The sequence below is a fragment of the Aspergillus mulundensis genome, assembly GCF_003369625.1.
Source record: "Aspergillus mulundensis strain DSM 5745 chromosome Unknown scaffold_6, whole genome shotgun sequence".
Lineage (NCBI taxonomy): Eukaryota > Fungi > Ascomycota > Eurotiomycetes > Eurotiales > Aspergillaceae > Aspergillus > Aspergillus mulundensis.
Window position 1 is genome coordinate 2183757 of NW_020797894.1, and position 27719 is coordinate 2211475.

The following is a 27719-nucleotide window of genomic DNA, read 5'->3' on the forward strand; positions in this document are numbered from 1 at the left end:
GAACTGACTCCGATGCAGAGGAATATACAAGGGCTTTCTTAGCTTCTATGCAGAATATGCCACCATTCACACTGTGCGGGGAAGATCTGGGCATCTCCATATTGAGCCGAGTGTCCACATTTCCGATCCACGAAATACCGCCCATCCCCGTCCCATGAGATCAGACAGGGGGGATCTTGTGCGGAGGAAGTCCCTGCGTGGCTTAAAAACACCAGCAGCATAACTGGGAGCATGCAATCAACGGAGTCCATAGTTATGTGAGAAGTTTGTGCCTATTTGTAGGCAGTGTGCATTTCTGTTACTGCATCCTGACTGGCGAAGCACACTCAGGTGTACGTACAATGCTGACTGTACATATAAGGGTTAGTATTTCTTGGGTTTCTCAGTGCTAACACTGGCTGTCAAGGTCATATGGTAGGCTTGGTTCATACACTGCGTTTTGTTTGTTCACCCCACCTGTACCGTGAGAACTATAGACAATAAAGTTGCGCGCTGGGCAACTCATGAGATACCCTACCTATGTGTCCTGTTCAATTCGAACCATCAATATAGAGAATTCAGGATGAAAGCCACCACCGCCTCCCATTGCCTCCCGAGCGCCTCAGCGGGACGCTTCCGGGCGCCGACACCGACGCCTTCGATTACGGTAGAGTCAGACGGCGCAATGTGTCATCATAGGTCTATGATGGGGTCCAGACGTTGTGAGGCAAGGGCGACGTTGCGAGCCGGACGTTGCTTCGTCAGAAAGTGGTTGTATACATCGTAGAGGAACCAAGAGCAATTGGTTTGACTGACCCGGGACGATGAGAAGTTGGTCACTGATACCAGAAGGGCCCGGGCATCTTGAATCGTTGCGCGCGTGCCCTAACCATCGAGCAGCGAGCCATATGTGTCAAAGCTCGGGTTGTGCTTCGATTGGCTGCGTATGCAGCACGATGGTTTGCTACAACTGCAACCTCAATTTCTAGTTCCCCTGCATTCAGCCGTACCGTTTCTGAAACCGCCCGGCGCTCCTGGAGGGCCATGCCATGGGTGGTGGGAGGCCACTCATGCGGAGTATCAGGTGCGCCACAGGGACCGGCGTACGTTCCTTATCTTCATTCGCCGCGCACATATCACGTACACGGCTGGACTGTGCTGATGTAAGAGCTGTTGATGCGGCTGCGGCTTGAAGCTGGATCTTGGGCTTAGATTAGAATACGGAGTCCAATGGGTCGATATAGCGCTGATCTCACGGTTGGGATCTTGGTCGAAGGATATAAATAAATATGGGGTTTCGTCGTGTGAGGATCGCGTATGGTAGAGCTACGTATACCGTAATGTTTGCTGATGGCCATCTAGCATATTTGCTTTTTATGTTGATGGGATCTTGCCGTCTAGAATTACTGTCCGTTCAAGAATGCCTCGGTAGTGTGGGATTGTCGTACCGCATCAGTCTGTACATATGCCCTATGGGTGATGGGTACTCAAGTCTCAACCAGGGCCAAGCTCACTGCACCCTGTGGTCCAGGTACATCCAAGAACCACACCTGGTGTTCTAACCATTAGTCAGGTATCTGGCCGATCAGCGGTTGATTGATAAGTTCGATGTAACGCAGCGCATCCATGCGATATGCACGATGTGTTTTAGCTCTCGCCAGAGTACAAACTTTAACTCGCCCGGGCTTATAGGAAATGCCCAGACGTTCGAATTGCGTCACCCGTGTTTGAGGAACTCGCCGATTGGTCAATACGCGCAATATCTATGCATATCTGAGTCTCAAACTTAGGAGAGAAGATAAGTCAGACTGAGGAAGCTGACGGGATAAAACTTGTCAAGGATATCCCATGCAAAGCCTCGTGGACGGGCCTGAGCTGAACCCGTCAGCGGCAACCCTGCATTGATGTAACATGGGACAACCTTGAACCCTAGGAGTATTCTCGCTGATCGGGGTATAGGGGATGAAACGTGCCGCGTGCGGAGAATAAGCCATGATATACTTCAGCTTGTACTTGGAAGCCTTGCTTTGAATGCATACGCCGACTAGGATGTCCGTTATTTGAATAGATGTCTTCTCTTATACTCCGTCACCCAGGCATGCCCTCAAGATACTACGAGCACGGCATCAATCCCACGATCCTCCCAAAGCAGGCACAGCCTGGAGGCAAGCTGAGGTGGGGCTGTGCAGCGTGGCCAAGATGGGACCGGGGTACGCGAGCACTGATGAAATTGGACATAGCATATGGCATTCCATTGGCAAGACAATTCCATGCAGCCTTGCTGACGAAGACAGAATCTCCGCTTGGCATGTCGCAAAATAGAGCGAGCGCTCGGATCTCTCCTTGATTGTATCGGGGAAATGCACCATGGGGGCCGCTTATCTGCCTGTCCACCCAATCAGCATGCACACCTGATTGCGGGCTGGCGCCCCTTCTCGTATTCCGATTCTTGTCATTTGGCGTTGCGGCTGAGAGCGCTGGCCGCCAAGTTCGTCAGCTGGTTGATTGGGTGTGCTGTATTCAACGTGTTGGCCACCGAATAGCCACGCCGAACTCCTGCAGGGATCAACCCGGCCAGATTGCGATCGAAGCCGGACGAGGGGACCAGAGTAACGGCCAAGGCCATCCAAGGGCGTCGTAGCGCCGATAGCCATCTATATCCTCGTGGCCTCAGCCCGCCCGCAACAACGACTCGCATTAGGGTTCGAGTATACGACCCAGCATGCGCGAACCGAGCTTGACCATGATAAAAGCCGCCCTCCGCCGCCTCTCCTCAGCCCTAAGCACCTTCCTCCACTACTTCAAGGCCTCCAAACCCGCAAGCATGCCATCCGCAGTCTACCAGGCCAAGATGAACGGCTCCAAGCCCGCCCCCGTCCCCCGGACCTACGAAACCCTAAGCAAGACCCTCCTCTTCCCGAACCTCGAGGAGAAAGAATGGTGGGAGGCCACCGGCCCCATGCTCTCCAAGATGCTGTCCGACGCAGACTACGACATCCACCACCAGTTCCACTACCTCAACCTCTGGGCCGCCCACATCATCCCCTTCCTCGGCCCCTTCCCCAAGTCCCGCCCGGGCCTCTACAAGTGCGCCCTCGGCGGCCTGGGCTCCATGGAGTTCAGCCAGAACTTCACCAAGGCCGGCGCCACCGTCCGTCTCACCTTCGAGCCGACTAGCTACGCCGCGAGCACGGGCGACGACCTCTGCAATCGCGGCATGGTCGACGAGTCGCTCCGCCGCCTGAAGCGCATCTCCCCCGCCGTCGACCTAACCCTCTACCACGAGCTCCTGTGCAAACTCACCCTCACAGACGCCGACGAACAAGCCCTAGTCAACCGCGACGCGGTCGCCGATCAAGCCGTTAAAACACAGACAATGGTAGCGCTGGACATGAAGGGCGGGGACATCGCCGCGAAGCTGTACCTCGTCCCGGCGCTCAAGTCCCTCGCAACAGGAACACCAATGTGGACGCTCCTCCGCGACGCCGTGCGCGCCGTCGACAGCACCGTCGGCGGGATCTTCACGCAGGGCCTGGCGAACGTCGAGTCGTACATCGCCAATGCACCACCAAGTCTGCACGCCGACATGCTCTCGTGCGACCTGGTGGCGCCCACGAAAACCCGCTTCAAGATCTACGTCTCCGAGTTCGACGTCAACTTCGACCGCATCGTCGATATCTGGACGCTGGGCGGGAAGATCCAGGGCGACGAGACGACGCACGGCCTCGCCATCCTCAAGGGCATCTGGGATGCGCTGGATATCCAGACCGGACTGCGCCCCCCGCCCGACCTGAATCGGCCCAGCCCGACCCTTCCGCCGGATGAGCTGCCCATCGTCGTGAACCTGGAGATCAAGCCCGGTGGGGTCTGGCCGCAGCCGAAGATGTACTTTGCGCTTCCCGGGCAGAATAGTCTTGCTGTTGCGAGGGCTGTGGAGGGTGTGTTTCGCAGCTGGGGGTGGGAGGAGCATGCGGATTCTTATATTCGGAATGTGCAATCTTATAAGTAAGTGCCATGATACCCTGGCTCCCTCAGTTATGCCATTGCTCTGCGCAGATGTGCTAACTACGACCCCGAAGGCCTGATGTCTCGCTCGAAGAGAGCTCCAACGTCTTCTCCTGGCTGTCGTTCAGCTACAGCACGAAAACCGGCCCTTACGTGACTATGTACTACCATTAGAAGTCCACGGCTGGGTTCTTTGGCATTTAGACGCATTCGATCATTCATAGACAACCATAAGTCATTTTGTTCTCTTTTATCGGCCTCGAGCTGGGTCGGTGCATGGCCTCGACCGCATTCGAGTCTGTTCGTATGACAATTTATCCAGTTTAGACAACTAACTGTTCTGTTCTTTTCTCGTCGATGTCCTGGTACCTTTTTCTCCTCCGCAAATGTATCTCGCGGGCCCAGCCTTCCTACGTGTAACCATACCTATACCTTCCTTGCATCCCCCCTGCGCATCCAGCCTATCGCGGCCAAGTACGGCGTATCGGTTTGCCCACACCCAAGACCTCATACTCTGGTCCTGTTTCACAGCTACCGAGCCTGGACATCCACGCGGTGCAAGCCGCAAGGTGTACTGATCCTGGACGATGTAGTGGATACCCGTGTGTTTCCGTAACTCCATCCCTCAGAATGACCGTCGAGGGAGCACAAGTCTCGCGCTCCGTGCCTTGATGTGCCTGTACGGTACCTGGGTGGGTGGATAAGGGTTACTCTCCTGAATCTCGCGATGAACCTTGAGTTGGAAGCCCTCCTCTCTGTCTGATCCGGACGTTGCTGCTTTAAGAGAGGGTAAGCCCGGTAGGTAAGTGAGGTAATCTGCTCATCCATAATGATAATTTGTGGTGTAGCGTAGGGTTCATGGTGGCCCGGTGGGCCCAGAAAGGAACTCGGGGGTGTGGCGCAAGGGCAGGTGCAAGCGCAACCCTGCGCCGCCATGGAGCCCGATCCTGAGTTAGGGCTATTGCTACAATGCAGGGGCCCTGCCCGGCAGGAGGCACCCGCGAAAGATTTACCTAGAAGTGGACAAGTAACAAGCAGTTTGAAGATCCTCTCCAACAGCCGCCGATTCGCCGATTCGAAACCAGTCTGCCCCGAATGCTGGACTCCATAAAACAACACCGAATGCCGAAAACATGGAACTGATCGGCTATATCAGGGCTAGCCAGTAGTGTGGGCGTAGTGCGCACCTCTGGAGGATCCAGCGGCCAAACCGTAGTCGCGGCGCTGTCGACCACAGACCCTACTTGCAGGTAGTCCCATGTGCCTTGTTCACGGTCTGGTGAGTCTGAATGCAAGGAGAAGGCGTCGGCATCATCAATGACTGTGTAGTTGCAGATGACGTCGTCAGTCTCATCTACAATCTGCGCTGTTGGTCCGCCAGGAACCAGACGAGAACAATCCCAACCCGAAAGACACACCGTTCCAAGCCGTGAGTTCCTAAGCCCAGGCCGACCGCGCTGCCGCTCAATCGTAGCCAGGGCTATGGAGTCGTAGGTGGATAGGCCGTGACTGCGGGAGGGGTGGAAGGAGGCCCGGAGCCCCCATTGGCAGGTAGAGCCCCTAACATGGCAATTGCGACATCGGGGACGGGCCCCATCGCCTGCGAAGTCAGCATTGGGATGAATCATCAGGGCAGGACGTACATTTTCGACGACGGTCCCTGCACGGGAGACTGGAAGGTGGCCGTTTCAGCTGAAGAATGTATGTAAGGGGGGTAAACTGACCATCTGACTGGACGCAGGGAAGTCTCCGACGCTTCCAAAGCCAAGGCAGCCCCCTCCATCTACCTACGTCAACGACGTCAACATGCCAACTGCCTACAAAACCCCCCAAATGGCACTCCTTTCATCTACCACGATCGATCAACCACCTCCGCCCTCTTCGATTTACCTATAGAACAATGTCCACAGACCGGAACACCGCGCTTGTCGTCCGCGTCGACGGGTCTCCGCGCCTCTCCAAAGAAGACATCCCAAGGCCTCGCCCCAGCCCCAACCAGGTCGTCGTGAAACTTTCCCATGTCGCCCAGAATCCAACAGACGGTATGTTCCAGACCTACCCATATTTACTGGCCCGCTAAATCTGAATCGTACCCCAGTGCAATCCTTTGACGGCAACGCCTTTGGAGACGGAGCCGTTCTTGGGTGCGACTTTGTTGGAGAGGTCATTGACCTTGGAAGCGGCGTTACCCGACTTGCCAAGGGCGATGTCGTCGCGGGACTCGTTTGGGGTGGCGAAGTCAAGGGTCTCGGCGCCTATAGCCAGTATTGTCTTGCAGACGAGCGCATCTACTTCAAGGTGCCTGGAGGCATTACTCGCGCGCAGGCCGCGACTATCCCTCTGGCGGCGGCCACCGCGTGGTTAGCTTTGTTCTCGGAGGACTGTCTTGCTCTTGACCGTTCCCAGGGCAAGGGCAGCAGTGTTCTTGTTTGGGGTGGTAGCTGTATGTTCTGCCCGCTGTTTACATATCCGATCTAACTTCTTGCAGCGAGCGTTGGCCTATATGCCATCCAACTAGCATCTTACTTTGGCTTTGAGGTGGTCACCACCTGCAGTCCCAAGCACGCTGATCTTGTCCGTTCACATGGTGCCAAGCATGTTTTCGACTATAAGGATGAAAAGGTTGTGGAGAAGATCAAGTCTGCCGCACCTAGTCTTTCGCATGCCTTTGACACTATTGGAAGCAAGGGCTCATCAGCTCCTGCCTCCTACTCATTCTCTTCAGGCCCAGGAACGATCTGTACCGTGCGCCCGGGCAAGGCAAACACCGACGATGTCCTCCACGGCACCCGGGTCACAGACGTGTTGGTGTGGACGGCGTTCTTGAAGGACCACGCCTATGGAGAATTTAAATGGCCTGTATGTGTCTACTGGGCCATCCATACTTGGCATTGAGCTTACATTATTCTGCAGGCATCTAAGCACGACCATGAACTCGCTGCCGAGCTATTTCAGAAAATCCCCGCCTGGCTGGGGACGGGCGATCTGAAGCCCAATACGCCAAAGGTGCTTCCCGGGTTAGATGCGGTTTCGGATGGATTTCAGGAATACAGGGACGGAAAGATCTCTGCTTACAAGATAGTCTACGAGCTAGGCGCGTTTGATCCATAGGTTATTGGTAGCGCGCAGTAGCGGAATAGAGTTCGTGAAGGCGTTCCATTGCTGAACCACCCACCACTATAGCCATGAATAGGTCAGATAGAGTTAGTGCCATTAATAGCCCAAGCGCGAACAAGTCAATCCAGCGTAGATATTCACCGCTGTGTAGCTCTAGGTCAACGTCCTCAGCCGCACCAACTCATGGCAATATAGGTGCCCTAGCCGGGGAAAGGCGCAGTGGAATGACTCTACCAGAGGGATGCAAATCTCTCAGCATGCCATTTTCGCAGACAAGGGGTCCACATTCTGCATCGCAAGTAGGTCAATACGCAGTATGTAAGCACTCCAAGCTCCGTTTAGGGTTGCCGACGATGCTGGATGAAGTATAGTCCACGAAGAAATGGAAAGTCGAAGCGATGTAGGAGTCGTCGCGAACGATGGCGGGACTGTCGTATTGGCGACATAGGGGCGTAAGGGCTTCATTGGATTGGACCGAGAGGTTTGGGGGCCATGCCACCAGGAGCTGAACGTAGAAGGTAGTAGGTTTATAGGGTCTGAGAACGATCTCGGAAATCTATAAAGGTGGACTCATCTTGCCCTTCTCCTCTCCCAGACAAGCCGCCCTCTTTCCTCTCCAGCAGCTCTCTGGCATACTGACAGAAGCACCACCAGCCACAGCCATTCAAAGATGTTCTTCAGCATCCTGGCAACTGCCCTCTTCGGCTTCGCCGTCTAGGCCGCAGTGCCATCCAACGGCACCGCCGAGGCGAAGTTGGCACAAATCAAGGAGCTCCTCACGCCTCAGCTCTCCGAGAACGCGGCAATTGTCTTTCCCGACTCCGAAAGATGGGCTGATGTTACGCGTCGTGCTGCTGCCCCCCGTGTCAACCCAGGCTATCTCGCCGTTGTCGACGTAGCTGCTGAAGACGATGTCGTGAATACGGTGTGTGACGAGCTAGACAAAAGACATTGACCAAAGTCTAACCCCCACAGATCAAAGTCGCGAATGAGATCGGGGTCCCGTTCCTGGCCATCACCGGCACCCACGGCTGGACCGACGATATCAGCAAGATCCAGGACGGGATTCAGATCCGCATGCGTGGCCTTAACCACGTCCATCACCTTTATAACTGTTAGCAATCCAGGGGTACCTTTAAATAAGGGCTCCGGACGCTTTAAAAGTCTTATAAATATATATTTTTATTATTTTAATTTTATTTTTAACTTTTTTTTCCCCTTTTTACTACTCCCCGCGGTATAATAGCTAAAATTAAGGTATATATTTTTAATTAATTTATAAGTATTAACTTAGCTAACCTTATATAGCTATAAAATTTCTTATTTTTTTAATCTTTATATTATAAAAAAATAAAAAAAGGGCCCTAGCAAGCTTATTTTTTTTTTTATTATTAAAAGTAATAGTATATTAATTTTTTAGCCTAGCTTAGTTATAAAAGCCTTTTATAATTAATTTAAAAAATAAAAATACTAGGTATATATTAAGTATAAAATTTTTATAAATTTTATAATTATTATTAATAGCTTTATAGCTAGGTAAAAAACTTAAAATTAAAAAGCTTTTATTTATAATATTTATAATAAGTTTATATGCTTTATTTTTTTAAAAAGTTATCCTAATATTAATAATATTAATTATATTTTTTTTATATATATCTAGTTAGCTTATTATTATAATAACCTTTAGTAAAATTATTATTTAAAAAAAAATAAGTTTAATTCTTAAAAACTTAAGGGCTTAACCCACCCTTTTTAAAATAAGTTTTTTTACTTTAACTAATGCTACCTTAGGCAAGGTACTTTTATTAAATATATTAATAATTTAATTAACGTGTAGTAGCTTTATTATAACCTTAATTATATAAAATAATTATAGGGTGCTAATTACCCTTTTTAATAATAAGTTAATAGCATGCTTAAAAATATATATTATTTAATAAGCCCTTATTAAGTATATATTAAAATTAATTATAATAATAATTATTTTTAAAATTAATACTATTTATATAAGCTAGGCTATTATTTTTAATAATTTTTTTATTAAAAACCTTTTAATAATTAATAAAATAACTAATATTATTTACTATACCCTAAGCGTTATTAATATATATATTTTTTAAAAGTAATATAATTATATGGTATAAAAAGTGCCTAGCACTATTTTAATATATAATAATAATAAAATAAATTTTATTAAGCTAATTTAAAATAAAATTATAGCTTAAATTAAATTAAAGTTAATTAAGCTTACTTTTTTAAAATATAGCCCTAATTTTAATACTAGGTATATTACTTAGGTAATATTTTTTTTAAAGTAGCCTAAAACCTTTATATTATTTAATTAAAGTAAGTATTACTAGCTTATTAAAAAGTACTAGCTAGTTTTTTAATATAACCCTAGCTACTAAAAATATTATTACCTAGCATGTTATAATTAAGTAATATATTATATATAATATAATATAATAATTATAAATTACCTAGGTTTTATTAACCTAAATTATAAAAACCTTATATATTATATAAATTACCTAGGCCTATAGCTAGTAAAATATAATAACTACCTAGTAATTTTTAGGTATAAAAATAAAACTTTAATTTATTTATTTAAAAAAAAGCTTAATAATATATACTATTATAGTACTTATTAATATTAAAATATATATACCTAAGTTAATATAAATATCTAGCTTTAGGCTAAAATTAAATAATTTTTATTTTAAAAAAACCCTTAAAAGCATGCTATAAAAAAATTAAAGGTAAATAAGTAAGGCTTTATATTAATTATTAATTATTATACCCTATGGTTTAATACTTTTATTAATAATTAAAATTTTAAATAATTTTTTATTAAATTAATTTAACTTACCCTAGTTAACACGGGCACGCCTCCCTTGCCCTATATAATAAAAATTAATATTAAAACCTTTTTTAAGCTTTAATAATAAAGTATTAAAAAAGGCATTATAATAACTATTATTATAATAATACTTAATAATAATAAGATTTTATTATTTATTAAGTAAATATAAATAAATTTATACCTAGTTATATTATAATTTTATAACTAGCTTATAAATAAGGTTATAATATTACTTATATTTAAAAGCCTTAAATAACCATAAATATAAAAACTTAAAATTATTTAGTATATAAGTATTATATACTAGTAAATACCTAAAATAATTATAAGAACTAGCTTAAAAAGTGCCTTAAAATACTTACTTATATTTATAAAGGGGGAGTACTACATGTTAAATAATATTACCTAGTATAAAGCTAAAACATATTTTAGCTTATAATAAATAATATTAAGGGTTTAAATATATATTAAAAATTAATTATTTATAAAATAATTAATTATTTAATTATACTAGTCCTTACCCTAAACTATATAATTAAAAAAAATCTTAATATTACTTATAATATTTTTAAGCCTAAGGTAAATAACCTATATTATAGTAATAAAATTACTAGGTAAGCTAGTAATAATAATATTAATTATATTAATAAATTAAGTATAATTATATATAAAGCTAGCTATATTTTAAACCTAACTTTTTTAAATATTTTTTTACCTGCATGCTAGTAATACTTAAGTTATATAATAACTTTAATTATTAAACTTTAGTTATTATAGTACCAGGGCGCGGGAAAAAAATATTAAAATAATATTATTATAGTATACTAAACTATAAATTAAAGTATTTAATTAAACTTATTAAAAATAAAATAATATTCCTACCCTAACCCGGGGAGCTTAAGGGCGTGAAAGTATTAAATTAATATATTATATTTTTTTAATAATATTATTATAAAGGCTATGCAGGCTATAAATAAATACTTTAATTTAAAAAGTTATAATATTTCTTAGTAATTAAATAAATATATAAAAAACTATTATGCCTAGGTGGTAAACCCTACCCTAAAATAAAAAAAGTAGTTTTTAGTTATAATTTACAAGACTAAATATATATATTAAACTAAAATAATTAATAATATTAAAAATAATTAAAAATTATATTAAATAATAATATAGTATAAGCTAAAGCCTAGGCTTAAGGTACCCCTATTATTAATAAATAATAAAATAATTAAAAACACGCGGGAAAAGGCTAATATTTTTTAAAAAATAATATTAAAGTATTTTAGTATAAATAATAATTTAAACTTTAATTTCCTAGTACTAAAGCACTAGTAAAAAAATAAGTACTTTTATTAATTAAAAAAAATTTTATTAAAAAAAGTTAAAAAAAAAATATTATTAATATAAGTAGTATTTCTCCTAAAGCAGACTAAGTAATTATTTATATTTTAAAGGCTTATTAAAAGCATGTTAGGCAGGCTATTTATAAATTATATAATTATTACTTATAGCTAGGGTACTTTTTCTTATTATAAAAGCTTATAAAAATAATAATATTTTTAAAAAATAATAAAAAAATAAGTTCTTGCCTTAATCCTTGTTATTACCGTTATGGTATTGCAACTGCGCAGTGTTGTAATAACGCAATCCGGCGGCCTGAGGCCGCCGGGCGGAGGAACTTCGGCGCTAAACTAGCCACGTGTTAAAGCAGCGGCCAGTTATATAATATATAAAATATTAAGTTTAACTTTAAACTTTAACTTAAAAAAATTAGTAATTAATTTTTATTATAAATATATAACATCTTTTTTATTATAATAATTTATATTTTTTTAAGCTTATTATAGTATATAAACATAACTTATAGTTTTAATTACTTTTTTTTTTAAAAAAAAACTTATTTTATATAATAGCTAGGTAATAAACTTAATTCCAGGGACTAGTAAATAATACTTTAAAAAAGTAATTATAAACCCTAACTTAATAATTAACTAATATACCTAAAAAAAAATTTATAAATTTTTAACTAAAAAATCCCAAGGGCGCCCCTGCTATTAAATCTTAAATTATATAAAAAATATTAAAATATAAAGGGCCCGCCCAGGGGTAAAAAAATAAAAATAGTAAAAAAATTATTAAAAAGCTATAGGTAATACTAAAAGTAATTTTAATAAAAAAAAAGAAATTACAGGAATAAGAACGCTATAAAAAAAAAAATATTAATAAATTTATGCCTAAATTAAAAAGGCACGCTAATAAATTACAAGGGCTAAAGCTAACTAATAAATATATAATATATTTATTTAATTTATTAAGTAACTAATAATTCCCTGCTAAATAAACTTTAATAACCTTATAATTTTAAAAAAGACTATTAAAGGGGTTATAGTAATAATAATATAATTTAAAAAAAACTTTTTAAAAAAGTTATTATTTATAAAACCATACCGGGCAAATAATATTAAAAAATTTAATAATTAAAAGTTAAATATAAAAATATACTTTAAAACCTTCCTAACCTACTACCTAAATAATAATTATAAAATATTTTAATTTATTAAATTTTTAGCAAAGAACCACAGGCAGGAATAATTTAATATTTATAAAGTAAAAATTATATTTACCTAGAAAAAATTTCTTAATATATTAATTAAAATAATTAATAATAAAATAGTGCTAGTTAATAACTTGCTAATTAAGTAAGATAATATAAAGTAATAACTATAATAAATTATTAGGTAATTTACATAGTTACTAAACTAAATTAAAAAATACTTACCTTATAAATATAATAATAATTAGCGCCAAAAACACCTGTACTAAAAGATCTTAAAAAATATATAAAAAAAGTTTTTTATTTATAAATATTAAGAACTAAAGTGCTATAATAATTATATATTATATTTAATAAGTATTAAAAATAATATGCCCAAGCAAAAAAAAACTATTATAAAAAAAAAAAAAGTTTTTTAATTAAACTTATATAAAACTATTAGCAACTAAAGTTAGGGCGCTTTTTACTACTAAAAAAAGTATAAAAGTAAATACTAGTATAAAATAACCTAATAATTTAAATAATTTTTTATTTATAAAAAAGCTATACCCAGGGAAATACTTAAACTATAGTTATGTTAAATACTTTAAGTAATATTATTAGTTACCGGGCAAAGGTTAGAAAAAAAAAGTATTTTTATAATAATAATTTTTAAGTAAATTTAATAATATAAAAAATATAAAACCCTAAAGCTTTGCGCGGTGTAAGCTTTAAAAGTTTATATAAAATAAAAAAATATGCCGCGGGCCTGGGTAATCTAGGTAAAAATAAAAAAAAAAAATAAAAAATAATAATATATAAGGGTTTTTATTAACTTTAAAATAAAAGTAAATTTTATAAACTAGTGCTAAGTAAAGTCCTACCTAATATAAAATAAAGGGCTAGCTTATAAAATACACATAGTTAATAACTATATAATAATATTTTATAAAAAATATATACTTATAGTTTATGCTAAAGATTTTACATGTAATATATAGTATTATTAATAAAACTTTAAAGTTATTAATATTAATAATTATAATATAATTTTAGGATTTCCGTGGTTACTAGCCGCAATACTTATTTTAAATTAATAAACTAGTAATTAAATATATAATTAAAAAGTAAAGTATAATTTTAAATACTTATAATATATAATAATAATATAAAAATATACCGTAGAAATTACTGCAAGAGTTAAAGTACTTTTAATATAAATTTTTAAATAAAAAAATTATGTTATAATATACCTTAATAAGGTAAAGGTTAAAAAAATCCTGCTACCTAAATAATACTATAAATATATAAATATATTTTTTAAAATAAGAGTAAATATTCTTATATTTTATTAATTTTATAATTATATAATTAAGTTATAATTTAATACTAAGCCTTTAAATAAGTATATTTACTTGCTATTTTTAAAAAAGCTTAAGGTTTTATATAAATATATTAAAAAAGTACTTAAAAAAGGCTAAATATACCTATTTAAGAGCCCTGCGGGAGCTTTAATATTATTTATATTAAAAAAAAATAGCAGCCTATATTTTTGCGTAAATTATTAAGGCCTAAATATTATTATAATTAAAAATATATACTTACTACCACTACTTAACGCGACTTTTAACTATTTAAAAATAGGAAAAATCTTTATACAGCTAAATTTACAAGACATGTATTATAAACTTTAAATTTATAAAAAAAATAAGTAAAAAATAGTATTTAAAACGCGATTTAAACTTTATAAATACTAAGTTATGCTATTTAAATTAATAAATATACTAGTAATATTTTAATTTTATATAAACCACGCCCTAGCTAGGCTAATTAATATAATTTATATTACTTATTTAAATAACATTATTATTTTCTTAAAGAATAAGAAGAAACATAAATAATATATATAAATAATTTTTAAAAGACTACGCAATTTTAAGCTATATATAAAAGTTAGTAAATACTTATTTTATATTAAGAAAATTAACTTTTTAGGCTTTATCATGACCACTAATAAAATTAAAATAAAATTAAAAAAAGTTTAGACTATTATAAAGTAGCTAATACTAAAAAATATAAAAAAAGTAGTATTTTTTTTAGGATTCTGTGGCTTTTATTAAAGGTTTATTAAAAATTATAGCTAAGTTATAGTAATACTATTTAACCTTATAAAACTTAACATGGTTATAAAATACTTATTAAAAAAAAAGGCCTTAAAGGCATTTAATATATTATATTTTAAATTTATAAAATAGTTATTACTATAATACTTTAACCTTAAATTACGCATGTAGTTATAAACTAATACCTTAGGGTATGTTATTACTAAAGTATTATTTTAATTAATAAAAAATATATAATAGCACCTAATTACCTTTTAATTTTATAAATTAAAAAACGCGAAAACCCGGTATAAAACCCATAACTTTAAAATACTTATAATTATAAAATACTTTTAAGTCTAAAAACACTACCTTAAGGGCAGTAAATTTCTTATTAAGGTACTTATAAATTATAATAATTTATAATAATTTATAATAACTAAGAACCTAATGTAAAAACAAGCATGATAGGCTAAAAAACTTATAACTTTTAACTTTATTATTAAATACTATTTAGGGGCAAAAAACCCGGTAAATACTTTAAATAAAAAAGCAAATTATATTCTTAAAAAAGGGGAGGAGAAAACCGCAGGTAAAATAATTTTTTATAAATTATAAAAGTAATTAAATAACTAACTACCACTATACCTAAAGTTTAAATTATAACTTAATATACAAGCTATTATAGTAAATAAGAACCTGCATGTAAATAAATTATAACTAAGTATTATAAAATTACTTTAAATAGTCTAAAAATATAATAAAAAATTTAAAAAAATAAAAAATAATCTTATAAATTTAGACCGCAAAAAAAACCTTAAGTATTAAAAAATAATAAATAATAGCTTATTACGCTTTAAAAATTAAGTTTACATGCTAAAGTTAGTGGCACTTTATAAAAAAATTATAAAAGTAAACTATAACAAGCCCCAAGGTAGGCATTAAAATATTAATATAATTATTATAAATATTTTTTAAAGGTATTATTAGCTAAATATAACCAAGCATATTAAAAAACATGTTAAAAAGTATAATAACTATTAATAAATCATGGTTTATAAGCATAAACTATATAAATTATTAAAATTATTAAGCCTATTAAGGGCACCTATAAAATAAATTAATATAAACTTTATTATTAATTTACTACCTGTAAAATATAATAAGCGTGTATATAATACTATTCTAGTAGTAGTTAAGATATATACTAAATTTATATAATATATCTTATACTTAAAAAATATTAATATAAAATAATTTATAAATACCCTTATAAATAATATTTTTTACTTTATTAATATACTAAAGAACATGGTTAGTAACCATAAAAGTCTTTTTACTAGTATATTTTAGGTTATACTAAGCTATTACCTAGGTGTAAAATAAAAACTATTTATTATATATTACCCATAGATAAATAACTAAACTAAAAAATAAAATTAAGTTTTTAAATACTACCTTTGTGCTTATATTAACTAGTACTAAAATAATTAATTATAATAAATTAAAATAGCGTAATTTATAAATAATAACATGCATAAGTAATTTATAGGTTACATACTTACTAAAGCTTTTATAAATTTAAAGGTAATTATATATATTAATATTAAGGGGCTTAACTAGGTATTAAAAATTAAATTTTAAAAAGCTATAAAGTTTAAAAAAATCCACGCAAATTTAAAAAAGTAATTATAAAAGTTAAAAAAAGCTATGGTAGTTTAATATAATAAAAAGTATAAAAAAATAAGCTTTAAAATTAATAATTATATTATACTTTGTATAAAAAACATTAAGTTAGCAAGACTAAATTATAAATTAAGTAAGATACTTATTAGCTTGTTCCTAGTAATTATAAAATAAGAAAAATAGTTTTATAAGCTATTACTTCCACTAAATATATAATAACTATATAATATTTTTTATATTATATTTTTAAAACCTTACCACGGCGACCTATCCCAAGCACTAAATATTAATTTTATACTAGTAAATAGTAAAAAGGAATACTTTATTAAAAAAATTCTTAATATTTATAAATTTAAGGGCAAGGTATAATACCTTATAAAATAGCAAAAATAAAATAATATAAAAAATAATACATGGAAACTAAAGGCTTATATAGCTAAAACTATAGTACTTAAAGATTTTAAAAAAACTTATAAAAATAAATTATATAAAGCAAAAAGACGCTAAATATAAATATTTATATTTATAACCTACGCGCATTTATAAAAAAAAAAAAATATGTTATTTTTACTAATTAACGGCGCCCGCAAGGCCTTTTAATAAAAAAAAAAAAAATAAAAAAAATAAAAAATAATAAAAAACTTAAATAAGTAGCTAAGCCGCGCGGCGCGCGGCACCTAATATATATAAAATAAAAACTAAGCTTATAAGGGCGCTAACACTAATACCTAGTTAATAAATAATTTTAATAAAAATTTTTAAAAGTGCTAAAGCGTAGTATACCCCGCACTAAAAATAATAAAAGTTTATAAAAAAATTAGTAACATAATATAATATAAACTAAAATATATAAATATATACTTAACGGCTAAAGCCGCACTAGTATAAAAAAAGACTATAATTATTAAAGCAGCACTAAATAAAGGTTTAAAAACTAGGAAGGAAATTATTATAATAAATTAATAAATTAAAATATAATAATACTACGGGAAAGGAACTAATTTACATGGTAAATTATTATTTTTATTAAGGGGGGCACTAACCTATAAAGTAAAGTTAAATATAAATATAATAATATTCACGGGGTTAACTACCTGTGTATTATTAATTATAATAGTTTACTTAATAACTACTTTAAATACTTAATAAGCCGCCCTTAAAATAGTAAGGTTTTTATAAGCTTATGGATTACTAGCTCCTATATACATGGTATTAATAATATTAAAAATATTTTATAATTAATTACTTACTAGGGTAATATTAATAGCTATATACTTTAAAAGCACCTTTTTTATATTATAATAAAACTAGTACTTCCCACCCCCTTAATTATAGGTAAGGGCTTTTATTATAATATTTATAATAAATATATTTTTATTTTAGTACCCCGCGGTAGCAACACACATAATATACTATAAAATATAAAAATTAAGTAGTAAAGCTATAAAGCCCGGGGGTGGTAAAAAAAAATATTAATAAAAGCCTTAATAACAAGGGCGGTAAAAATAATAATAAGGGTAATAATAATAATAATAGTAGCAAGGGCGCGCGAGTATTAAAATTAAGTTATTTTAATAACTAGTATATTAATAATTATTAATATGCAAGTAAAGGGCAGGGAAATATAATTCTATATATTAAAAGTAAAATAAAAAGTAAAGGCTAAAACCAAGGCTTAATTATTATAATAAAAAAATATAAAATAAAACACTATAATAAAATAAATAACTACTAATAATAATATTTAAAGCGTAATATAAAATTATATTAAATATTAAAGTAAAAAAAATATAAAGCAAAGGGCAAGTATAAAAAACCTTAAAAAAAAATAAGGTTAAAAACACGCGGTATAACAAAGGCTATAATAAAAATAAACCATGTTTAATTTAACCATTAAAAATAGTTTTAAAAATATAAAAATAATAAGAGCTAAATATAAAAAGCTTATTAGCTAAATTAAAAAGGTAAGTACGCAGTAAGATATAAAAAAAAGGTAAATAAAAAGCTAATATAGTAATATATTAATAATTAAAATAAAATAACTACATATTATAAATAGCTACTAAAGGTATTAAAAAAAGTATAAAAATAAGAAAATTTAGCTATTTAAAACTTAAAGCTTTATTATAAAAATTAAGCGCGGAGTAAAATAAAATATACAGGCTAAATAATATTAATATAAAACTAATATTATTAAAATAAATAATATAATACTTAAAAAGCATAAAAAAGGGTAAATATAAGGTATTTTAACCCTAAAAATATAATTAAATAATTAAAAAGTAATAAAAACATAATAAAAAGGTATATACTCATGGTAGGTATTTTTAATTAAGTTATAAAAAAGACTTAAAAAAAGAAAAAAAAAAAAAATTATAAAGGCACTTTAATATTAAAACTAAAATATTACGCCTAGCCACCGCAGGTAATAATATTATATTTAAATTTAAAAGTAAAGTAAGGTAATTAAATTAATTTTTTACACCTAACTTTAAACATAAATTACACGTGAATTATAGCACTTTATAAACCTAAAAATAACTTATTTTATAGTGCTTAACAAGATCTATAATTTAAATTATGTTTTATAAAGTATAAATATAAATTTATAAATTGCAAGGGCGTGATTACTTAAAAAAAAAATATTATTATTATTATTATAATATTATAATTATATAATATTATAATAACATAATCCAGCGGCCTAAGGCCGCTGGGCGGAGGAACTTTAGTATTAAACTAGCCGCGTGCTAAGGCGGCGGCTAGTTATATAATATATAAAATATTAAGTTTAACTCCAAACTTTAACTTAAAAAAATTAGTAATTAGTTCCTACTATAAATACATGACGCCTTTCCTATTACAGTAATTCACGTTCTCCTAAGCTCACCGCAGTATACAAACGTGACTCACAATCCTGGTGCTTTATAATATTACTTTTAATATTAAAAAAAAACTTAAATAAATTATAGCGTGTTATATTACTTTTATTATATTAATATAAGGGGTACTAAGCCTATAATAATATAATACCTTACCTAAGTACTTAATTATAAACTTAATAGCCTTTTTTATTTATAATATAAAAATAGCACTTTTATAAAACCAGAAGGTTATTATAATTATTATAAATATTTTAAGTACTTTTAATATTATTTTATTATAATACCTATTTTAATAAATAATAAAGCAAGGCTAGTCTTATACACTTTTAGCCTTAATTATAAGTTTTTTTAATAAGTAAAGCATAAAAATATACCTAAAAATTTATTATAATAATAATATACCTAGTATGCTATAATATATTATAAGGCTTATTTTTATTTTTAGTATTATTTTTATTATATATAATAAAATTACTACTAGCAAACCTAATCCTATATTTTAATTATATAAATAACTTTTGCCTTAGCTATGTAAGTAATTTTTTTTATATAAATTATAAATTTTTAGTAAAAAATATTTATGGCATGCTAGCCTAGGAAAAATAAAATAAAGTAGTTTTTATACTTAAAAAACTAAAAATATTATATATTATTTAAAAATAATATAATAAATCTTTTTTACTAGTAATTAATAACTAGCTAATAATTACTTTAATTATTATAATACTAGGTTAAAAGTAACTAGTACTATGCTAACTAAAAGTTTTTTTTAATAAGCATCTTTTTTAATATTATTATATTACTAAGCAAGCGGCTAAAGCCTGTATAATAGTATAATATATTTATAATTTTATATATATAATATATAGTTTGCTAATAAACTTTTTTTATAAGGTAGTTATTACTTATATTATTTTTAGTTTTTTTATATAATATAAAGGCATGGTATAATAATAAAACCAAGCCTAAAAAGTATATATAAAACCTAAAGGTTAGTACTTAACTAAGCTAGTATATTAAAATAATTAAAAAAACCCTAGCTTTAGCTGCTCGCGGCATGCTTTTAATTTTTTAAATAATATTTATAATAACTTTTTTTAAAAATACTAGGCTTTTTTTTATTATAATAATATTAAAAAAAATATAATTATAATTTACCCTAAGGCTTTAACTAGTAAATTACTAAAACTTACTAGTAATATAAATAATATTATTAAAAATCTTGCACGGCTAGGGCGCTAGTTTATATTAAAAACTTAAAATAAAAATATAAATAATAAAAGTACTTTTTTTAAAAACTTTTAAACTAGTTTTAGCGCACCCTTATTACTTTTAAAAATACTTTAAAAACCTTACTAATAATAAAGCCAAGAAGCTAGTTATAAAAAAGTTTAAATAATAATAATAAGTATTATTAATAATAAAGGTAATAATTTTTAATAATAGCTTTAAATAAATATACTAAAAAGTTTATTATATAAGCTATAGCTTTATAATATATTATAAATAATATTTTTAGGCGCAGGGATAATTAGTAATTAATACTTAATTTTATATATATAATATTAAAGCTATTAACATACTTTAAAAACTAAAAATAATAATTAAAAAGCTTTTTAAAGCACCATGTTACTAGCTTTATATTAATAATATTTTAATAATTTAGTACACGCGCGGGTAGCTTTTATTATTTTTAAATTAAGCTTTTTAAATATTATACTAACTTATAAATTAATATATAATTTATTTATAATAATCCCCTAGTTATATAAATATTAAAAAAAATAAGCTAGCTAATAAGCTAGTTAATAAAGTAGCTTTTATAAAGGTATAATTCTTAAATATTAACTTTTTAAAGGCTTAGCCTATTATAAGTAAAATATATAGCTTATATAAGTAAATATATTATATAACTTAAGCTAAGTAATAAAAAGGTATATTTATAAAATTATTTACTTAATATAAATAATAACTTATTATAAAGTTAAAGCCTTACTAGGTTAAATTATAATTTAAGCTTATATTAAAGTACCTAATTTTATATTATTAATTAATATTAAAATTATTATATAGTAATTTTAAATAATATTATAAATATTTTTAATATAAAAATATAAAGCTTATTTACTTTTATAAAATAAGTAAAAGCCTTAAATACCTAGTTTTTTACTAATATATTAAAAAATATTTTTTTAATAATTATAGCACCTAATAACACCCTTAATAAATAAGGCTAAAGCCTTAAAGTACCTTCACGGGCTAAAGCCTAAAAACTTTATATTTTTATTTAAAATTATAAACTTTTATTAATTTATTTACTTTTATTAAAAATTTTAGCCCTTAGCCTTTTAAAAATACCTAGGCCTAGTATTTAGTAGCCTTTTAACCTTTTTTTTTATTTTATTATATTTTTTTTTATTTTAAACACCTTTTTTTTATATAATTAACTTTAAATATATATATTTTTTTTATAAAGGGGCAGGCCCCTATATTTTATAATATTTAAAATATTAAGTATATAATAAATAACACCTGCTAATAATTATATATAAAAATAATAAGTAAAAAATAGGTATATTATTTATAAGTTTTAATAAAAATTACCCTTAAAAATAAAAAGCCTTCCTATATATAAACTTGCTTAAATAAAACTTATTTAAATAAGTTACTTATTTTATAATAGCACGCCCCCATACCCCAAGGAAGGTCTAGAACATTAGGCGTACGCCTATTAATCCCCGGGGCGTTAAATATCACTACTACTACTACTACTCAACCACGTCCATCTGGGCCCGAACAATGACACCGCAATTGCAGGGGGTGGCGTGATTCAGTATGAAGTCGTCCAGGCTCTGTATCCACATGGGAAACAAGCTGGTATGGGACTCCCCGTTGCCCTCTAACTCTATCTCAATCCCGCACCGGAAGCCAAGAACGCTCAACTAACAAACACGTTTCCCCAGTCCACGGTCTCGGCGAGTGCGTCTCCATCATGGGTCCCCTCCTGGGCGGCGGTCACAGCGTGCTCCAGGGTGCTCACGGCTTCGCTGCTGACAACTTGGTCTCGGCCAAGGTAGCTCTGCACGACGGATCTGTTGTGACTGCCTCGGCTACCGAGAACGAAGACCTGTTCTTGGGCCTCCGTGGTGCCGGCCACAACCTGGGTATTGTCCTCGAGGTCGAAATCAAGGCGTACGACATCCATCTCGACCCATGGACCTTTATGACCTTCGTCTACAACGCCGATAAAATAGAACAGTACTTTAAAGCATGGAATCACCTCGAGGACACCATCCCGGACCCCGGCCTGGTCGTCCTAAACGGCTACTACCGCAACCTGCCGCATCTCGACGCCGAGAAGGTACCAATATATCTCCTGTCCTGTCCAGCAGGCCACACCAGCAGCACTTGCTAACAACCATACCTAATCCCCAGCCCGTCCTCGTCATGGAACTCATCTACCAAGGCCACGACACCGCCGCACCCACGTACATCTCAGCGTACCGATCCATCGGCCCAATCCACGAGGAAACAATAACCAACATCCCCTGGAACACCCTCTTCGACACGACCAACTTCGGTCGCACCAACCGCGTCTGCACCCCCAGCCAAAACTGGGCCGGGTACGTCAACGCCATCGCGCACTGGGACGCCGCATCCATGCGCGAAAGCTACGATATCTTCGCGGACCTCGTTGCCATGCCAACCTACAATACTTCAACCTTTATCTTCGAGTCGTATGGACGTAAGGGTGTGCGCGATCTGCCTGATGAGTTTAATGCTGTCCCGCCGGAGGAGCGGAATAAATATATTATGCTTGCTGCGTTTTTGTTTTGGTTTGGTGATGATGAGACTGAGCTTGCTGTTGCGCGGGAGTTCGGGGAGAGGCTGCAGGTTGCTAGTCGGAATGGTGAGGCTGCGCACTCGTATGTTAACTATGCGATTGGGGGCGAGAAGCTGGCGCAGGTTTATGGGCGGGATGGTGGCCGGCTGGAGAAGCTTCAGGACATCAAGGCTAAGTATGATCCTCACAATAGATTTGGTTTCTATGCTTCGCTTGCACGGACTTGACGGCGGATATGAAATGACGGTGGTGGTCTGGGAGGAAAATGGCAAGAGTATGGTAGGGATATACATATCCAGACTAACCCCTTCTTCCTCGGCTCTGTCTAGTTGGACGGCACTTGAGGAATTCTGTTGAAAAATGTACCTCGCGTTAGTACCGGTCAGCGATAAATTGCCTGTTGGCGAGAGGGTTAGCATACTGGCCTACTAATACAGTCTATGAAATAATGTCACTTACTTAGATATAGATGTATATATAGTCTTATCTTTGATGCTCGCCCCCCATGGAGTAACAGAAGCTAAATGAAATATCTAGGGTTACTGGGCTTCAACCCTATCACCATTCATGGGATGTCCCGGGCTGAGATAATTGCTTTGTGACAATCGCCTACCGGCGGAGTACTTTGGAAAGAGTAACTGGAATTCCACTATCCTACAGGTCAAAAAGAGGAAAGCTCTACGCATACAAACCTTGGGAAGGTTGGCCAGAGGTCGATCCTTCCATAAATAGCTCTCGAGAGAAGGGACATTAGGTGAGACCAAAGTCTCCCTGGCCGGGACGAGTCGAACATGCGCAATTCAGGCCCTTTTTCAAGGGTTCACCACATGCGAAATGCACGATGGGAAGCAGGGTCCTGGTCGCGCAATATAATCCTGAAGAACAGCCGCACTCGAAGGTTCCCATCCCCGTATCCCCAGGATCTGACTCCAGGTTAGGTTTCAAACGGACCCGGAGCCAACGCCTTCTCATGTAGGCACGGGTGTGCACATGCACCCCCATAAGTCGGCGCCATGGACAGCCTTCCTCAATGCGCGGTACGTGGACCTGGACACGCCAATTTCTTGCCTCGCAAGCATTCTCATATCTTTCCCCATCGCAGCTCATATGTCTAATCGACCCTCTCAAGAAATCCACCCGCTCCCTTATAGACTTCGCCTGTATTTGCGCCGATCCAGAGCTCAATGCGCAGCTGACGCCATGTATGCTCGCAACCTGTACGGTTAAGGAGTCGTTGAGTTCGTTCATATCGTCCACTTCATCTAGAACATATCTCGCTGACCAGCCTACAGTCGCGCAAAACTACTCGTACTCGACGTGCTAGTATCCCACTGGCGAGAATACGTTGACGTTTCCGATCGTCAATATCGTTGGCATTGTCGTTGCGATTGTCTCGGTTGCCCTGAGAGTGACGTATCGCGTTTTGGCTGGACAGCTGAGCCTGGATGATTACACGATCGTTGCTGCACTGGTAAGTCGGTTTTACTGCACTAAGGTAGTGTCCGTGGTGCTAATGGGCCCCTTTCGTTATCTAGCTTGTTGCGGCGGCCATCTCGGGTGTTGGCTTTCCATGTACACACCTCCCTGTACACGGCTTTGGATTTGGAGGCTCACCAGACATAACACGGTCCACATGTTTTTGCCGAGGCCTTGAGATTTTACAAGCTCTTCTTCGTCGAGGAAGTCATGTACATCACCTGCACGGCTTTGATCAACATGTCGATGCTCTTCCTGCGACTCTTCCAAACGCCAAACCGCGAACAGCCATATCCGTCTCGCTGGCCATAACCGCTCTCTGGGTCATTAGGTCTTTCTTCGCGCGGGTCTTCCCATGCAAGCCGATAAGCTTCTACTGGAATCAGTGAGATGGTGAACATGAGGGACGATGCAGCAGTCATAATACGCTGATTCTTGCGCATTCAATGATTAACCTTCTTCTTGATGTTCTCGTGATCGTCCTCCCCATGCCGGTGCTGGTCAGACTGCAGATGAGTATCGAGAAGAGAGTCGGCATGTCTCTTATGTCCGCGGTGGGACTTGTGTACGTCCATTCCATCCCTATACAAATAAACGTTCACCGTAGTGATATTAGAGCTGACGAAGGCCGGTCCAGAGTTACAGTCATCAGTGTCCTCCGCCTCGTCGAGACAATGGGGTTTAACGACACGACAAACCCAACCAGTATGTTCTGTCCCCGGTCCACAGCTTTCTACCGCAAAGTTTATGCCGACGCAGTGGCTGCCCGGTATAGAGGACTTCGTCCCCGTCGGCGTCTGGAGCAAGGTTCTCTAAATCGACGTAGGAATTATGTGCTCCTGTATGCCCGGTATTCGCGCACTGTGCAAGCGTCTGTACACGGTTGTACGCAATCACCAATTATCCGCGGCATCCAGTAGCAGCTTAAGGCCCAGACACAATAAACCAGGAAGCGGTGGTTCGGCCTCCAGTTCCGGGCATCGAGCGCAGTATTGTGCGAAATCAAACACATCGGACTCAGTTTCACGCAGCGGTGGCCAGTTCATTCGCCTGCAGGAAGTTGAGAGTACAGACGGAGATGCAGATGGAGATACATGCTCTGAGAACCACCTATGGCCACTGAGTGAGTTCCCTGCAGTAACCGTGCCGCAAACAAACTCCGTTTCTGCGGCAAGCTTTGCTTCCACACAACAACCACTGCTCTACCGGGTCAAGCGCAGGCTGGGGGTCAAGGCCGTAAGCTACAAACCCCGCCTGAGTTCGCCTACAGCTCCAAGCCATCGCCCCTGTTGCCGGCAATGAGGGGTCCCTACGCGCATCACTTGTTCGTTCTGAAGAAGACCGGCCCATTTTACGTGGTTAAGGGACCGAGACTCGACGTATTCGTAGTCGTCATGCGCTTTGGTGGTAAGTTTACAGGAAAGGTATCAAGGAGGATTGTGCTTTTACGGGCTTGTTAAGTAAAAGATGAGAATTTTCTTTCTACCATAGATGTACATCACATTAGATTGCGTCAACTGTATCCCAACCAGGAAGAGTTCAGTTAACAGACAGCCCTATGGGTATTTTCTGGATTTGGATATGGTGCGGTATGTTCCAGCCACTGCGCAGCCAGGAACCTCACCACGACCATGAACAACAAGTAAGAAAGGAAAGAAAGACACGAGTGCTCACATAGGAAAGAAAGAAAAACGCCCGGCAATAGCACCGCAAGACCAGGATCCAAACTCGGGCTTAGAACCTCAAATCCTCCTCACGCAGAACCCCATCGAAATCCAAAAGCGTACCATTCCCCCCCTCACCCCCCGCATAGATACCAGGCCAATGCTGTCCATCCAACGAAGGGTCACCGGGCATCATCTCAGTCGCGCCGCCAAACTGCATCTCCTCCGCAACACCAGCATTGAAAACCTCGAGTGCGTCGTCAATGCCGCATTCTGCTACGCCGACGCCTGGGGCATTCGTGGTCCATGTACCTCCATCACGTCCGAAGGAGTTCGGGTCGTTTGCGAGGTTGTAGGCGGCGGCATGATGATTCCCGGTTTGCATGGGGGAATACGGCTGCGGCTGGTAGTTGCCACTGTCCAGGTGGTTGTCGTAGGAGTTCAGTTGGGCTGGACCAACCACCCCGTCGTCCCAGGCATTCAAGCTCTGCGCGCCAAGTGCACGTTCGTTGAACGCGTTCGGGGCATTGATGTCCAAGCCTAGTTCTGCTGCAGTCGACTCGATCTCGGCCTGGAGAGTTGCGGTGGGATCACGCAGCTCGGTGTCCATTGTTCCTCCAACGCCCTGGTGAGCTGAAGCTCGGCCGCCGTTTACCAGGTACTCTGTAAGATGAGGGATGTGGAAGCCGGCCACGGGCACCATGTTGGCGTTGTTGGGCTCGGGTGCAGGCGGGGCTGGGTCTTCCGGCACGGGCGAAAGCGTCCGCAGGCGCGTCGGCATCCCGACTGATGTTGAGCGCCTTGTGCGGTCCTCTGGTGCAGGCGTGGGTGTCCCCAAGCGCAGGGGCATCGGCATCTCAACTGGTGGTTCGCGAAGGCTGCGGTTGTGAGATTCGGTAGCCGTGTTGCCATTGTTAGGCTCGGGTGCAGTTGTCACTTGTGTTTCTGGCATCGGTGCGAGGGTACGCCAGCGACGTGGCACCTGGATTCCGCCGGTATTCTGAGGCTCGGGAATTATGCTGTCATTGCTACGCTCGGGTGCAGGCAAGACTGATGTGTCCGGCATTGGCAAGAGTGTCCGAAAGCGCCGTGACATCTCTCCCGATGTTTCGCGCGCGCTTGGGTCCTGAATCTCGGTGACCATGTTGCCATTGCTGTGCTCGGGTGCAGTTGTCACCTGTGGTCCTGGCGCCGGCGCGAGCCTGCGCCAGCGGCGTGGCACCTGGCTTTCGTGGGTAATGATGTTCTCGCGCTGGCTGGGGACGAAATCAGGCTCGTTGTTGGATAAGGTCGCCGGGCGCTGAGCCTCCTGTTCTGCACGTTCAAGGCGCCGGCGTGCCGTGGTAGCCCTGGTGGAGCGGCCCAAAGACGCTGTGTTTAGAGGATTGTTTGAAGCCATGAGGACTGGGTTCCGTAGCGGACGATCTGTTAATACGTTGAAGGGGCCGGATAACGCGTTGGGGAAAGGGTTTAGGACGAGGACTCCTACCTGGAAATGGGGATTCTATGATTGAGGTGCTGAGGAAAGGTTGTGGGAGTAAAGGAAGCTGAGCTGGAGAAGA

General features: G+C 36.7%; 6 protein-coding genes across 6 annotated transcripts; 4 read left to right on the forward strand and 2 right to left on the reverse strand.

The window, feature by feature from the left end:
* Positions 1-2701: 2701 nt before the first annotated feature.
* Positions 2702-4158, forward strand: DSM5745_06829 (uncharacterized protein; the record flags this gene model as incomplete). Its single annotated transcript, XM_026748845.1, has 2 exons — positions 2702-3984; positions 4059-4158. The coding sequence occupies 2 exons, from the start codon at positions 2702-2704 to the stop codon at positions 4156-4158; spliced, it is 1383 nt and encodes a 460-aa protein (XP_026603149.1).
* Positions 4159-5884: 1726 nt separating this feature from the next.
* DSM5745_06830 (zinc-binding alcohol dehydrogenase family protein) lies at positions 5885-7095 on the forward strand (the record flags this gene model as incomplete). Its single annotated transcript, XM_026748846.1, has 4 exons — positions 5885-6026; positions 6083-6427; positions 6473-6843; positions 6898-7095. 4 exons carry the CDS (start codon positions 5885-5887, stop codon positions 7093-7095), a joined length of 1056 nt encoding a protein of 351 aa, XP_026603150.1.
* Positions 7096-7765: 670 nt separating this feature from the next.
* Positions 7766-8202, reverse strand: DSM5745_06831 (uncharacterized protein; the record flags this gene model as incomplete). Its single annotated transcript, XM_026748847.1, has 2 exons — positions 7766-8003; positions 8045-8202. 2 exons carry the CDS (start codon positions 8200-8202, stop codon positions 7766-7768), a joined length of 396 nt encoding a protein of 131 aa, XP_026603151.1.
* Positions 8203-22165: 13963 nt separating this feature from the next.
* On the forward strand, positions 22166-23244 carry DSM5745_06832 (uncharacterized protein; the record flags this gene model as incomplete). Its single annotated transcript, XM_026748848.1, has 2 exons — positions 22166-22534; positions 22609-23244. 2 exons carry the CDS (start codon positions 22166-22168, stop codon positions 23242-23244), a joined length of 1005 nt encoding a protein of 334 aa, XP_026603152.1.
* A 1695-nt stretch (positions 23245-24939) lies between these two features.
* DSM5745_06833 (uncharacterized protein) lies at positions 24940-25413 on the forward strand (the record flags this gene model as incomplete). The annotated part of the gene is made up of 2 exons (XM_026748849.1): positions 24940-25058; positions 25131-25413. The coding sequence occupies 2 exons, from the start codon at positions 24940-24942 to the stop codon at positions 25411-25413; spliced, it is 402 nt and encodes a 133-aa protein (XP_026603153.1).
* Positions 25414-26227: 814 nt separating this feature from the next.
* On the reverse strand, positions 26228-27556 carry DSM5745_06834 (uncharacterized protein; the record flags this gene model as incomplete). Its single annotated transcript, XM_026748850.1, has 1 exon — positions 26228-27556. The coding sequence occupies one exon, from the start codon at positions 27554-27556 to the stop codon at positions 26228-26230; it is 1329 nt and encodes a 442-aa protein (XP_026603154.1).
* Positions 27557-27719: the final 163 nt, after the last annotated feature.